Source organism: Aptenodytes forsteri, unplaced genomic scaffold, assembly GCF_000699145.1.
Source record: "Aptenodytes forsteri isolate BGI_AS27 unplaced genomic scaffold, ASM69914v1 Scaffold72, whole genome shotgun sequence".
Lineage (NCBI taxonomy): Eukaryota > Metazoa > Chordata > Aves > Sphenisciformes > Spheniscidae > Aptenodytes > Aptenodytes forsteri.
The window spans coordinates 5,120,873-5,137,015 of record NW_008796193.1 but is presented as its reverse complement, the minus strand read 5'-3'; the positions used below and the strand labels follow the sequence as shown (position 1 = coordinate 5,137,015).

The following is a 16,143-nucleotide window of genomic DNA, read 5'->3' as shown; positions in this document are numbered from 1 at the left end:
AGCGATAGGACAAGAGGAAATGGCCTCAAGTTGCACCAGGGGAGTTTTAGATTGGACATGAGGAAAAATTTCTTTACTGAAAGAGTGGTTAAACATTGGACCAGGCTGCCCAGGGAAGGGGTTGAGTCCCCATCCCTGGAGGTATTTTAAAGACATGTAGATGTGGCGCTTAGGGACATGGTTTAGTGGGCATGGTGGTGTTGGTGTTGGATTGACGGTTGGACTCGATGATCTTAGAGGTCTTTTCCAACCTTAATGATTCTATGATTCTATAGCTTTAAGAGCATCAGTAGTTTTTACCATAACACACTGAACTTCACTGCCAAGGGAAACTGTGATTTATGCATTTCTCAAGTTGAGAAGCTGGGAGTGGAAGGGCAAATGATTCTTAAAGAAAAGGATGCATTAACTAATAATGTCTTAAACATCTTGTGATGCTTCTATAGAGAAAATAAAAAAAACTGCAAGTGTTACTTTACTCGAGATAAAACAACGCTACATTATTATACTTTGTATTCTTTGTCCTTTTGTCTTCAGTATGAATCATGATGAATCATCTAAGCTAGTTGTTTAGTTGTTAAATAAATAAAATTGCAAGTACAAGAAAGTGACTCAGGAGTATGTATACTCTTGATCAGAGAATTATACTGTTGAATTTCATTATACTTGCTAAATGTAACTGGATTTTATACAGAAACAGGTTACACCAAATAGATATTTATTTTTACAGACATTGAATACAATAGCCTTTCCCTGTGTAACTGATTGCTCTTATGAAAAGTACTGCTAGAGATTTAACATTTCAAAATTGTGTTTGTGCCCTCTGATATGAACATACTTGCCTACAAGTACCTACAGGAGAATAAGCACAGACAAATCAGCAGTTTAAGGCATGACGCTTGCTCTCCATGCATGTGAACATGTGTTTGCATGTAAGAGAGAGGGGAAATTGCTTTAGGTTTTAATTAGCTTGCACATTCATGATCAGCTACGGTGTGTTGTTGCATTCACTAGGAAGATTTTTCATGCTGTGCAAAATTGGATGATCAGACCTGGCAGTGGAAAATCTGAATGGGAAAGCTTTGTAGAAAGTACCCTAAAAGGGGGCAGAAACACAAATCCACAGACGTCCTCAGTGCAAAGAGTATGTTGCCAACAGCTTCAATTTTGCTACCACGACTGCTACTGCCCAAGCAAACTAATCTGACGTTGCTATAAGAAGCCTCTGTTCAAAGAGGCTATCATTAAAAAGGCATGTTGTGACATATTGTTATGCATGTCAATACAGAGGAAGTTATGAATGACTTTGTACAGAGCTATGGAAACATATAAGGCCTACTGACACAGAATAGATGCTCATTCTTTCCCTTCAGTACCAAATGCTTTGTCCACGGAAAATGCATTTTTCCATGATTTTTTTTTAAAGGCTGATGAGGTTTGCCAGAGTACTAATATACAATATCTTTGAAAGGATACTGAAGACAAGATGTCAGTGTCTCATGGCAAAGAAGTTATTTCTATCATATATACAGATAACTAACTGTTGCATTTTTCACCTTTGTAGCAGTCAAGAATAATGGGTGGGAACAGTAAAAAAGGACGCTTTCTGAACATTATGGACAGATGGAGAAAGTAACTCTGAAAAGCACCCTAAATGATCAGGGAAATACGGTCAAGCAGGTAAAACGATGCCAAGCTGAAGACTAGCAGATAGCTGTAGGCAATGAGTATGCAGCCATCAACTAAATGACTTTTTTTTTAAAGGCTGATGAAAGGTTTGCCAGTACTAATATACAATATCTTTGAAAGGATACTGAAGACAAGATGTCAGTGTCTCATGGCAAAGAAGTTATTTCTATCATATATACAGATAACTAACTGTTGCATTTTTCACCTTTGTAGCAGTCAAGAATAATGGGTGGGAACAGTAAAAAAGGACGCTTTCTGAACATTACGGACAGATGGAGAAAGTAACTCTGAAAAGCACCCTAAATGATCAGGGAAATACGGTCAAGCAGGTAAAACGATGCCAAGCTGAAGACTAGCAGATAGCTGTAGGCAATGAGTATGCAGCCATCAACTAAATGACAGAGTTATGTTTCTGTATTGATTTTTCTAAGGATGGAGAGTTTAGGCTGATGTTTTGAAATGTATGGGTTGAGCCAGAGCTGTGGAAAGTCATGCAGACTTTCCTGGAAATGGCTTATCATAAAACAGACTATTTTTAAATTTCTGCTAGCACTGCCTACTATTATCACCCCAAGTACTTCAGCTGCTGTAACATCTGTAAAACATCCATTCTGGGGAGAAGAAAGGGCCCAACTGATAGGAAGCCACACACAACTGACACTGCATCAGCCAAAGAGCTTGAAATCACAGCCCTTGCCCTCCCTATATAGGGAAAAACAGAAAATCTCACCCCCAGTTAACTTAATTTGTCTTCATAGATCTCTCTCAGCCAGTACCTATTAGAGATGGCTTACAGCTTATCTGATTTGCTTACCAGCTTCAGCAGCCTGTGATGAAAGCCACAACTAGGGAATCTTAGCATGTGTGCCTAGTGCTACTCAGCCACCATCCAAGGCTAGGGCAACAGATACCAATTTTTGAAAGGTCTGCATGATCCTAGGTGTGCCCAGTGACCTGCAATAATGAAACGATATCAGCTTCTACAGCCAACAGCACCTAAGTGAGAGACATGGCTAGCATCAAACCTGGTTGCCTCTGTTTTTGTAAGCTGTGTGACTGAACTTGTTATTGGTGAGTCAGTCAGGTGAAAAGGTACAGAAAGGCTTTTGATCCCAGTGAGACACTTTAACACTTCCATCATCAATCCCTGAAGCTTGCTGAAATACACACTAAGTTTCAAAGAGGCTCAAATACAGTGCAAGATAGGCTATAAGGAGCAAGTCCAGACTGCACAGTGCTAAAAGCATCCAGCGGATGATACGAATATGTTTTGAATAAAAATGCTTATATACACACAAAATACTTATATACAAATACTTATACATTTCAACTTGCATATACATACAAAATACTTCTATATAAGTGCTTAAAAGAACCATTTGTATCATTCACACACCAGGTTTGACGTCTTATCTGTGCCCTACCTCAAAAGATAAATTGGGTTTTCATAGCATGCAAGGCCTAGCGAGATATTCTTGTATTTGATTCAAGTTGCAGTGGGTCTTGATTTTAAATGTATGAAAGGCACAAACACCGCACAGTTGCAATGTGTAGTTAATGAGAATATTTTAAACTGTCACCTATTTATGAATTTCTCTAAAATATCACATCTGTGATCAGATAGATAACAGCCTGAATAGCCCCGGGGACTTGGATTTCAGTCTTGGAACCCATCTCATATCATTTATGACCACGAGGTTTCCTGTTAAACATCAGACCATTGGCAGATGCACAGAAAGAAATGTCTCTCCAGTCACAACCCTTCCTTTCAGGTAAACCCAAAAGCAGTAGCTTGTTTCCAAGAGTTCTGGTGTGTGCAAGCGGAGGGAACACGTCACTTAACAGCCATTTCCCCATCTTTCTGAGGAACAGGCCTCAAGCCAGATGTAAACATGTTGTGGATGACGTTACCCTATAACCTGCCATCCAGCCTATCCTGAATGTAAGAAATGGCTTATAAAGTGCTAATAATCCCATTGAATTTAATGGAGCTAACAGTACAGACACCCACCACATTACAGAATTAAATCCTTTGGAAACATAAATAAATGCAGTATTAACAAATATTAAGACACACACATCCTTCTGTGAGGACATCCAGGAGACTGCAAAACTGTGACTCCAGTATTTACACATATGATTTAACTTCATGTGAGAAAGTCCAACAGGCAATAAAATGTGTGTTTAAGTGACTGGTTGAACCAGATCCCAGAGGCACAAAATTAAGCCTAATGAACAAATCTAGCAAGTTGTGCAGATTTCCCTTCACCTTTTCTACATTTACAGTTTGCATCAAGTTGGAGAAGGAAATAGTTTACTAAGACAATGCACCTTTGAGCTGGAAATCTAAGACAACAAAATCTTTTGAAGAATGAAGAAATTCATGAGCCATGTTAAAAAGTACAACTTCTCATTTAAGTAACCAGGAAAAAGACCATTGTCTTATTGGTTTCCAAAATAAAAATAAACTGCTATTTGACACAAGTCAGAGATAGATGAGACATGAAAGTAATGAGAAAAATCATTAAACAAAACTCCAAAATAAACAGCTGGGAGAAAATTTATCCTGCTGGCCCTACAGCCTAGAAAATAATTTTCCCTCCCCTGAAGTGGTTGAATTAAATGATCTAACCGAAGTTAGAGGAAAAAAGACAGTTTAAATCACAATTTCCTGTTACTCAAAATAAAGAAGAAAGGAAGAATAATACCAGACATCTCATGTTCAGTTGAAGGAATACCAGCTGAGCCACACTTTTTATTTGATGATTATTCCCTGCTGTGTTTAGGCTGAACTAAACCAATGTTTATATGGCACAAGAGAGCTAAAATTACTTGTCTTTTTGGATGCTCACTGATTCCAGACCAATGCCAGCCTACTGACTCCTAGGTCTTGACAATGATGGATGGCAAAGATTAAAGAAAAGGTATCATACTTCTATGAATGTGTATTACAGGAAAGAGAGACCTTATACTGTAGGGAGTGAATGAAATGCAGGGGAAACACCTCAAGATTGCAAAAAATCTTTAAGTTTGGGATAAGATATCACATTCTACTAAACTATATGTAAAGTTTTGGTGTGGTTTTATAGAACTTCCATCTTTATTTAACAGATCAACTTGAGAGTTCCATAAATGTGTAAATAGAAAAATTATTTTTTAAAGGCCTTAGCACACTACAGGTAATCTGTATAAGAGACATAACTGGAGAAGAGGAAATAACAACATGGTTTTATGTATCTCACATTTTTCCACTGTGAGGTCCTAACAAGGGCATGCTTTGCAGTAGTCTCTTAAATTTCGTGGGGGTTCTTGTCAGGGATGTACCTTTTAACATTCCTTTTAAGTTCACTGAATTCTGACCAGAATACCAGCTTCTGAAATATCTCAGTTTGTACACAATTATGTTAGAGTTTGGCAGCTAAGTTATCAAAAGATTTAATCTCCAAGGACTAAGCCTCTTATGTGCTCTGCACATCCAGCCTACTTTCAACCAGTCACAGAAAAGGAAGGAGAGTTGGCTTTCATTTGAATACACTAAGATACAAGGAAACTGTAAGGGAAAAAGGACAGAATGGGAGGAGGAAGACACACAATACTGAAGAATAAAGCTTATATAGATGAGTGACACTAGATAGCGTTAGAACCTAGACTTCCTCTCCTTCCTTAGTCTTCAGGACTGGAGCTAAGACAGATAATCTTTTCATAATTGATAAGAAGAAGGTTTGTTGTTCTTTTGTAGTCTAGGTAGTAGCAGAGAACATCTCAGTAACATACAATGGGTTTTGTTCCTTATATCAACATTTTTCTACCAACTGTAGAGGAAAAAAAAAACCCGAAACAGCCCCCAGAAGCAAAGGGAATGCACAACTGCACCCTTTAACTGTGTTATCTTAAACAGCTCAAGCCAAGGCCTATTGGCTTAATTGGGTTCTGTTGTCAACATAGGCCAAAAAGACTGCAGAATGCTTTTTCTTTTATCAAGCCCTAAAAGGCCACAAGACAACAGAAAGAGCCAGAAATGAGAAGGCAACACAGGAACATTAGTAATGGCTCCACAATCTTGATGGAGCAGTCTCATATCAAGGCATTCATTCTACACCTAGCAAACAGTGCCAAATCCAGAGTCTATGAGAATTATATCATTTCCAAGTTACCAGTCACTTCTGTTTACTTTCTGACTAGGAACCTTTTTTGTCCCTCTCCCTAACCCCAACCCATTGTCCCAAACACACCAAGATCAGTTTCAAATACAGAGCTTCCAGGGTCTCAGTGCTTAATCAACTCAAACAATACATGTTGGTAAATTATTGTGCTATGTTGCACCTGCAAAAGGAGAAAAGTTAGCATGCTCTTCCAACAAGGTGAGTTAGTGGAATAACCAAACAAGGAAGATGATTGTGAAAATTAAGGAGCCAAATGGCAACGGGATTACAAGTCCTCTCTTGCTTGTACTGAACAAAGCCTTGAAGGGAATTAAAATCAAGTTCAGTCACAGAGGTTGTTATCTTTTGACTGTAACGATGAGATTTTAATACTAATTATTGCTTAACTGACATAGTAACATCAGAATAAATATAAACATTTTATGGCTTTATTTAGCAACAAAAACTGTATTTTATTTAGCATTATATAATGACACTGTTTAACTAGTAAAATCACTCACTACCATTCAAGTGGAAATTGAAAATCCGTATCAGGGAGTAGATGATCCTTTTTCTTCTCTGTATCAATGGAGAACAATATTCCTCTAACAAAAATTACCTTTAAGACTGTTCTGAACTTCTAACGCGATGTCGAGGGCATTAAATGGCAAAACTGGTTCACTGGCAATTTGCAAAGTCACTTGTCCTGTTAGCTGAAAAACAAACAAACAAACAAACACAAATCAGTCAAATAATTTCTAGCAGATTTAATAGCCAGCACTTCTTTTGGAATATCATAGCCTTTCATTACGTTGGATTTTCAGGGAAAAATGAATAAAACCCCATAAGCACATCTTTGTGAAAAGGAAAATGACCTAGACCATTGTCCTTCTAATACAACATTTAAAAAATGTTAAGAGATTACAATTTATGATCACACACAAGAATTCTGTGCAGTAGTTTTTCTGTGGACCTACAATACTGCAGGAGTCTCTGAAGGGCCTTAGTTTTGCTTTGTTTTCAAATAAGATATCTCAACATTCTAAAAATAGGAATGAGGTTTATTGTTTTACTTAGTTCTCTGGTTTTAGTTATCAGATTTTGAGACAAAGCACAAGCAAAAAAAAACCCCAAACATCACAGACATTAATGAGCTTCAGATCAAGCCCACAGCTGAATGCAAGCTGACCTGAAAACCTAAAGTCTTTTGAAGAGATATGTGACAACTTGATGCACACAGACATACAACTTCCAAACTGGATAGAACACTACATTCTCTCAGTAACTTGCAGAAAGAAATTCCCAAATGAGTGAAAGGGAACTCTCAGTCCACTCCAGACTAGACATTAGCACCTGTCATGAAACTCAATGGCATGAAAGCTTTTTTTCAACAGTTCCAGAGACGAGGCCAGGGACCGACTGGCCTGAGTGCTTTTTTCACTTATAGAAGACAGGCTCTCCAGCTCAAGGCTTACACATGCTACAGGGGCTGTGTATAGAAATATGTCTTTCTGCTGAACTATACCTAGCCTGTGATTAAACAGAGGATTTCAGTCTCTAGGCTGCCAAGTCCCTCACCGTTTGTGGGAGCTATAAAAACACACTGATAAAAACATGCAAGAAACTTTAATTCATCTTCTTCATATCTTGATATTGCAAAAGGGAAAAAAACACCTGTAGGGCTGTGCTCTAAAATGGACTGATGGCTGCAGGTGATGGTGACTGTGTTGATAAAAACGTGGACTGAATAGAATCACGTTGTACAATACTTCCCAAGGTGTTGGGGGGGTTAGAATAATATCTATCCTTCAAAAGCAATATGATAGTTGCTGTGCTGAAAGTAGCATTTTAATTCTACAATACAAAGTAGTAGGAAAAGACAACAATGCTAAGTAATATTAAAAACAACAGTACAGCAATTGGAAAGGAAAACCATCTCCCAGGAAAGTAGATGAAAACAGGTTAGTATCAGAAATACAAGTTTCCTGGAGAAAGATTAATAGAACCCCAACAACATTTCTCAGAAAGCATTAAAGAAATACTGTTTTTTGACCTGGCCACAGATTGATTTGGGTACAGAGACGGAGGGAACATGCTGTATATCAGGCTGCAACCTCCATCTGAGCAGACACACACTGTGAAGCTATTGAGATTTACCTCTAGAGAATACAATATTGCAAAAGGCATGAAGAAAAAACTTACCATATATAGAGTGAGAAAAAAATAGGGAGGAATAATTGTACGTCAGGCTGTTATCAGAAAAACTAAAGAACTAAGAGTGAACTTGAAGGAAGATGAAAAATACTGTGTTTGGACATCTGTGTTAAAATATTACACAGTAACCGCTCATGAAACTTTTCTCCAAACTTCCCAACTGCACGGGCCATTAATGCTTGAAGGCCATTACGTTTTCTATCAGCGATTATACACAAAAGTCTCTGGGTTGAAAAGCATTAGAAAACATTGGTCTCAGGAATATCAGAGAGGTATCACGGAAATACAAAAAATAAAACTGTTAGGGCAAACAGAAACCTGTACAAAACTGTATCCAAATGAGGTTCATATAATCCAGCTATAAGCAACTGTAAAAATCTGGTTCTAAATGTCCAAATGCCATGCAAAATCCTTCCTTGTCCTGCATGGAACTCTTTCAAGGTATAGCTGCCCAAAACATTAACAACCTGTAAGTTGCTATGGAAAAGCAACTGTGGCAATGAAATAACATCTTATTAAAGAGGAGGTATTCTATACGGAGGCCAAACTCATTGAATCCTAAATAGTACTATATCACACTAAACATTTGAATTCTTCCCTGACACCCCGTTTCTGCAAAAATCTTCACTAAACAGTAATGTAAGATGCATATTCATAGGTATATTTCAGGGAGGGACATGAACAGTTATACAGTGCTACTGATACTTTTCAATCTGTTACCGCAATGTTTAAGAACACAAAAGTAGGGAAAAAATGCTTCTTTTCTGAGGCACAAAAGTGGCATTAAAGAGGAGAATACCCTAGTAAGCATCTTTCCTTTTCATCATTATCTCCTACAGAATCTGGCTTGATTTTTGTAAGTTCTTGCCTTATTTCTATTTCTTCCAAGCAATTTTATTTTTCTTTTCTTTTCTTATTTTTCATAAGACCAAAATTGTTTTCTCTTTCCTATTCAAATAAAGTTATACCATCAGAATCTTATGACTGACTGAAGCATTTTGGAAACTTTACAGTATCTCTGTATGTAATACTGCAGACATTTGTGTGTTAGTAAACAGGTAACGGTGGATATTACATCACGTACTTCGTAGGCTAATCTGGAAGAAATCAATCACATAAAGGAAAGCTCAGAACATTGGTTTTAACAGAGTAAGTAATAATGCTGCAGAAGCATATATCAAGCAAGACAGAAAAGGCTACTGATTTCTTATTTATAGTCTTATTTTTGGATATACCATTCCCCTGAGTACAACACTGAATATACATGGAAAATAAAGGCAAGCTTCTGCCCCCTTTTCCCTGTTGAAAAATGGTTCAGACTGACTATTGGATTATTAAATGCAAGAATAACTTAGCAAAGAGTAAAGACAACAATTTTCTCATAAACTGAAATGCTAAAGCTGCATAATTGAGTCTATTCCCATACCGAACTGGTTATAACACTAATGACAACTTCTCAAATAACATTTATACATAATAATACACACACAATACACACAATAATTGATGTAACATTTACACAATTAACAAGTCTAAAGAAAAAAATTATAGTTCAAATGCTAATTGATTCTGAAATGCTTTTCTTATACAATTTAAAATTAAAAAATAATCAATTATGTTTCCACTGCGCTTGGCTTTGGGAAAGGTATTCTTCAGTAAACTAAAATGTATTTAATGAACTTCCAATTACTTTAGAGATAGATATTAATATGAACGATAACAATTGTACAGTTATACTGTATATTGCAAAATAAATCTGAATATTCAAAACAGGTTTATACCAAGGTAAATTTTTTTCAAAGTCTTTTACCTTACAGCGTAAACATCTTTGTAGGAAGGAAGTAACTACTGTCCCTGCCTTTATCTCTCTGACACCACGCAGATCCCAAAAGCTAAAAAAACCCAAAACAACAACTTCCAAAAATGCTGGTGTTAAAGATGATTCAGTATCACATGACACTTCCTAAATGAAGCCGTAGGTTCTTCTCTCTTCCAAAGTGTTATAACCTACTCATTTAGGAACTATGTCTTCCTGCAATTCTACCCAACTTATGAACCTAATTTCACTATGAAAGTCAGCTCTCAGGGACATCAGGTGGATCTGCACCAGTCTCCAAAAGACTGTGACAATAAAACAATAACTGGATTAAATACACACAATATGTTCATTTATGTAAATTATAAACATTTTATCTTTTTAGCTGTTTTAAAATGTAAATAAGGAAATGAACTAAAATGGAGTTGGAAGGGTTCATCATAGAAATTATTTTTTTGGTGAGTACGTCACACCTGTTTTTTCAGTGAGTTAAACTCAGTTTTCAAGGCAACTTGCTTCCTCAAATATCCAAGCTGTCTACTAATAACTCAAAGCATGTCTACTGGCATACAAATTTTTTTAAAAAATTGAATACTTAAAACCCAGGACACAAAAACGTGAAAGGCTCCACTCAGCCTTTTTTACACAGATTCAGTATTGCTTTTGGGGCATGCTGTTATTGATCATGTCTTGCAGGGACACGTCTTAAATGTTATCTGGTTTTACACACAACACAGGCATGGCAATCCATCTTCCATTCTGTTGTATGATGAGAAACTTGTAAGATGAATAAAATGAAAACATATTTAGTGGATATGAAGATAAGAAAATATTATGCATGATAGAGATCAATCTGCTAGAATAAACATTAGCATATAGTGTGCAGGCAGTTTCTTTACCACAGAAGTTCACATGCCAGTCTTTTTTTGTTGTGGTGTTTGTTTTTTTTTTTTTGTCTACTGAACTTTGTAACTGTGCGTGATATCTAGCCTGTGCGCTATGTAAACCTCAGTGAGTGTAAGTGCTGAGCCTTTAGGACATTTTTAGTTACATTAAGAGTGCTAAAATCTAAATAGACATCTCACATGTCTTCATATGCCAAGTTACAAACAACATAACTTAAAAAATCAGGTAAACTGCCATGTTTATCCTTTTGTGAACACTGCTCTTAAGTAGTGCTGTACTCCAATTTTACCTGCTGGAATGAATTAGACACAGCTACTTGAAACCTGAATTCTGCAGTGGCAACTCCTCAAGCCATATACCTCTGCAACATACTTTTTCTTCTTTCCTGCAGTCTATAATTTTCAGGGTTTTATTATATAATTTTATTCTATGAACATTAACAACACTTTACCCTACTGATACCTGTGCACTTTTAGAGAAAACTAGCATACACATGGCAGCTAATCTACCAAAACCACAACAACTCATATTAGAAAGCAGATAATGTAACAAGGTAGTGTAGTAGACCTGTGTAGATTCCCAACTACAGACTCAACAGACCTCTATATGTGAGACTTCCTGCTACAGACTCAAACAATCCTTGTAATTGATCAGTGTGTGACACTGGGCAACTAACTCATTTGAACTCTGAGCCTCAACTTCCTTTTTTGAGTCATGTTTGCCCTCACACCTTGCACCTCTCCCTTCACACGTTACCCATGTGGTTCATGGATGAGGAAAGAGCATGGAAAGATACTGTGCGGTTTAGGGTGATCAATAACAGTGTGTTGAAAATGACAATGCTTTTTTTCTCTTTTTTCTTGCAAAGGTGAATGAAAAGGTTTAACTTTTGTGGCTGGCTGTTACACTGTCTAATCTCAGGTGTCCATCTCTTTGCATCAAGGGGTCTCTCCTTCCACATGTACTGACTAGCAGAGTGACCTGCTGAGATCTTTTGACATCAACCCAAACATAAACAATGGTTTCAGTGTCCACAGCCATGTAAATAAGGAGTAAATCTCTGTGTATATTAAGATCCCCTCTCAGAACCACAACATTAGCAATCTCGAATGTTAAAGTAATCGGCCTTCCCCAACCCCTTCACCATGCAAAATTAAAGAAATATTTCTGATAATACAAGCAAATTTCCTGAATTTGCTTTCTGCTGGTTCCCTCCCCACCCCCGACTTACTTCATGTTATCAGATTTTTTTAATTAAGCATGAGAAATTGAGTTTATTTAAATGAAATCTGTGATTCCCTGGCAATAACATAATTTCAGCACCTAGTATTACTGGATGAGTGGCAGTAATCGTGAGACTCATGATAAATTAATGAACATTTTTAATACTGGGATCTCAATTTACTGTAGAAAAATTTCCTGCATAATCAGTCTATGCAGTTGTTTTTCTTATGTTCGTCACCCCCCAAAAAAGTTAACTGACTCATACAAGAAAAGTAAGAGGGAGGAGCATGAGAAAACAACCAGTTCTTTGACCCTCTATTTTTCTGAAGAACCACATTCACTTGATTAGACGAAGAAATAGAAATCTGATCACAAACATGTTTGCTTTGCACTAAAGCTGTCAACTTTTGAAAACTCAGAACTTCTCAAAAATTGAGTAGTGCCACATGTGTTTTTGTTCTTACTGAAATCTACCTTGGTACCAGGGCATGTAGTTACACTACAGGTCAAACGATATTTTGGGTTATCTTGACATTCAGTTCAACATACTGTATTTTAGGTCAGTAGAGGGCTCTCTGAGAAAAGAGTACAATGAATCTATGGCTATGGTAGGTGAACTAGAGCATAGTAATTCATAACAGATAGCTGTTTCTGACCAAGGAAAGTATGAGGTCTCACAAATACTAAAAACTTTATTTCAACACCCCCCCTCTATAATTTAATACTGTTTTATTTACTCTCAGTATAGAAAATACTGATTAGGAAGTAAAAGTGATAGTGAACAAAACATGGATTCTCCCTCTTTGCAGGTATCCTTTGCACAGCAAACACCACAACTAATTGTATTACGGTGGCAGACAGCATTAGGCATCCCAAAAGTTACATATTAAGATAGGCCAGAATTATGGTAGCTTGGGCCACTTACTCTGGAGTACAGAAGTTCTCTATTTACATGATCATACGCTACATTTTCTACATGGCTCATGATGAGATTCTCAAGCACTGAGAAATTAAGGTCATAAGTATTCTCTTAAGTGATTAATTTGCTTAAAATCTAATTTGTTGGCCAACTTAGTAATATACAGCATTTAGAGCAGTGAAAGTACATTTTCTATAGATTTCATTCACAGCTGGGAGGGATCATTCACCCCACTGCTTTCAATGTGGGAAACTTGTACTTATCTCTGCTTTGTTTTCTGTGTACATGTAAAAATTCCTACATTTTAAATATATTTATATAAAGTATATGGAAATATATATTTTGTGTATATTTAAATGCATTTATGTGAATCTTCTAATATGTGTATATCAAAAAATATATTTTAAATTGTATTAATTTCTAGCGAGCAATTATACCCCATGCCCTGGATTATAACTCCATAAGGTTATACAGAGTTTCTTTCCACTCACTTCTACCTTCTATCCAGATCACCAATGAAAGGGGTGTGAGTAAGGACATCAAGGGGTCATCACGCCACTCCTCACACAGTGGCAGAGAGCAATCGTCCTCTCTTCACCCAGCACAGAGCGGGCAGAGGTGCCTTGTGTCCTGTGAGACATCACTGTGCTCTGGAGCTCACTGTCATGGAAGGTGCCAGACACCAAGAGCACAAACAGGTTTCAGATGGGATTAGACAGACTCATGCAGGGCAGTGCGCTGCTGATTGCTAAAAATGATGTCCAGATTCAAACTAGCTACCGTCAGAGCCTGGGAATCGGGCTGAAGTCTGGCCCGTTGTGGCAGTTCTCACGGTGTTGTTACTGCAGCGGCAGAAAATGAGGGATTATTAACTCAATTTCCAAGATAATAGCTTTATTGAGTTAGGCTTGGCACTGCATAAATGAACTTGTACTCAACCTGGTTTGTTTGGAACTGAGGCAGAGCAACTTTATGTCTGTGCAGAATACACAGGGTTAATGCTTACACAGGAAGCCATAAAGTTAACTGCAAAGCACAGTTCCTTATGTGGGCAGCATAGAAGTGTAGCTAGAAAGGGAGAGTTTCTCAAATGCTTTATTTTTATTTTTTCTGCACATAAACAGAAATTGCATGTCTTTGAAGTATGCAGGTAAGTAGCAATAATCTTGAGAAGAGTTTATAATCACGTATTTCATATTTATGTATGCCAAATTCTAGTGGTATCTAGGTGCAAAGAAAGTGTTGAATTAACTTCTAGAAGGGCCACTAGATTCAAACCTTTTATAGAATCATAGAATGGTTTGGGTTGGAGGGGACCTCTAAAGGTCATCTAGTCCAACTCCCCTGCCATGGGCAGGGACATCTTCAACTAGATCAGGTTGCTCAGAGTAAAAATGCTCTTGCTAAAAAAAAAGTTAGTCACTTAGACTTTTCCCTAGTGTGGGTAGTTATGAGCATGCAAAAGGATATAACAGAATGCTCTCCTGCACCAAAAGCTTCATGAGCTCTGGGTGAAGAGGTCACACCATGACAATACAAATCTTTACATCATTACAAACCCTCATGCTAGATTTCTTAGAGAATTTTAAAGTTTGTTCTAGCATTAATTCTTTTTTATCTCCAACTTTAAAGCCAGGTTGCTCTGGTTACCAGCTGCAGACTTTGAGAGAGTGACAAATACAGAGCATTTTGCTTTAAAGCTGAGTAATTTGCAAATAGCATTCCCATAAACCAAGATGCCATTGTTGCACAGAAAGCAACCTGTTAAATGCTTTCATTCGCTGACCCTCTTCAGGTATAGCAGGAGGAGGGGGAAACTAGTGCTAGATCCTTTTTAAAGAAGCAATGTTAACTGCCTGAAGCTGGTTACAGGCAGTCCTCAGGAAATAGATTTAGCTACTGTTTTGATAGAAAGAGAAGTATATAATAAAATATGAAGCAAAATTTATTTCCACACATCAGAGGCAAAGATCTCTAATGACAACGATCATGTATAGAAATTGCATCTTGGATAGATCTTTACTAACTTAAACCTAAACTACATAGCTTATTTTTTTATTTGCATGTGTAATACAGACATTCAAAGGATAAAACATGCAGCTAGCTGACAGTGCACACACTTTAGGACAAGAAATGTTAAGTATTTTTTCGGTTTAAGCCAAAAAGGAAAGTTTAAAGTTAAAGAAAGTAAATGTCATCTCAGAATAACAGACAAGATATATCAGTGTTGATTCCTCTGTACCGGTATGAAAACACAGGATGCTGTGATTAACAGCTTGGACATTTAGTACGTAGTTCCAGAAGTCACCACACTCTTCCATGCTACTAAAGACCTTCATTGTGTTTGCTACCAGTTAGTGAATATCAGTACCTTTCCCTGACTTATGTATGTATTTAAGACTCTAATCAGGATGTTAGCACAACCAGCCCTCCTTACTCATGATACAGGATGATCAAAGCACAGGATGATAGGACTCAGCAAGATAATTGACAATTTTGTTAACAGTTGCCAGACAGTTGGCTGGGTCCTGCTGGTCTATGAGCCTTACAAGTCAGACAGTAATGACTAGCAGATAAAATAAGCAGCAGTGCAAGTCTGCATATAATCACCCAGGTTCACAAGCACTCTATAGAAATATAGATCAGCCTAGCAAACAGTATGTTGTCTTACAGTCCTAATTAATCAAAGTATCTTCTCATATGCTTCAAGATACATGCATGAACCAAGAACCTTCCTGAATTAAGACCAATCCCAGGATCATATATTCAAGGACATCCAAGTACTTGCTAAGTTTCTATTTGATCTGTAAAGCCAGTTCTTGTGCTGAATCTGCAGGACTCAGTCTGAAACTTGTGGCATTGTTAAAAACTAGATAATAGTCATCAGAGGAGTGCAATAATAAAGAAATCTACAATAGGAAGCTTCAACCACAGCTTTCAGTTTAGACCTTGATATCATCTTTTTAATCACTCCCCTTTCACAGAAATGGATTTGATTTAATTGAACTCCTAAAAAAAAGTCTCTAATCACACTTCATCAGCATGCAATTATTATTCAAAGCAAACCATATGTACTATTAGGCACTCTTAATTAAAGTAATGCATGTAATCTGCTTCAGTACCTAACAGTTATTCTCCTTGCTGTTCATTATTCTTTTTCTTCCATTATTGTGACTTTTTTTCCCCTATTTTTCCTCATCTATCCCCATTTCATTTATACACTTTTTCAACAT

General features: G+C 37.1%; 1 protein-coding gene across 1 annotated transcript in view; it reads right to left on the bottom strand.

Moving 5' to 3' along the window:
* Positions 1 to 16,143, bottom strand: part of NAALADL2 (N-acetylated alpha-linked acidic dipeptidase like 2) — a 310,350-nt gene that overhangs the window by 22,065 nt on the left and 272,142 nt on the right. Inside the window, exon 12 of the mRNA XM_009288028.2 lies at positions 6,451 to 6,544. Coding sequence (XP_009286303.2) covers positions 6,451 to 6,544 — 94 coding nt within the window. The remainder of the gene's footprint in view (positions 1 to 6,450; positions 6,545 to 16,143) is intronic.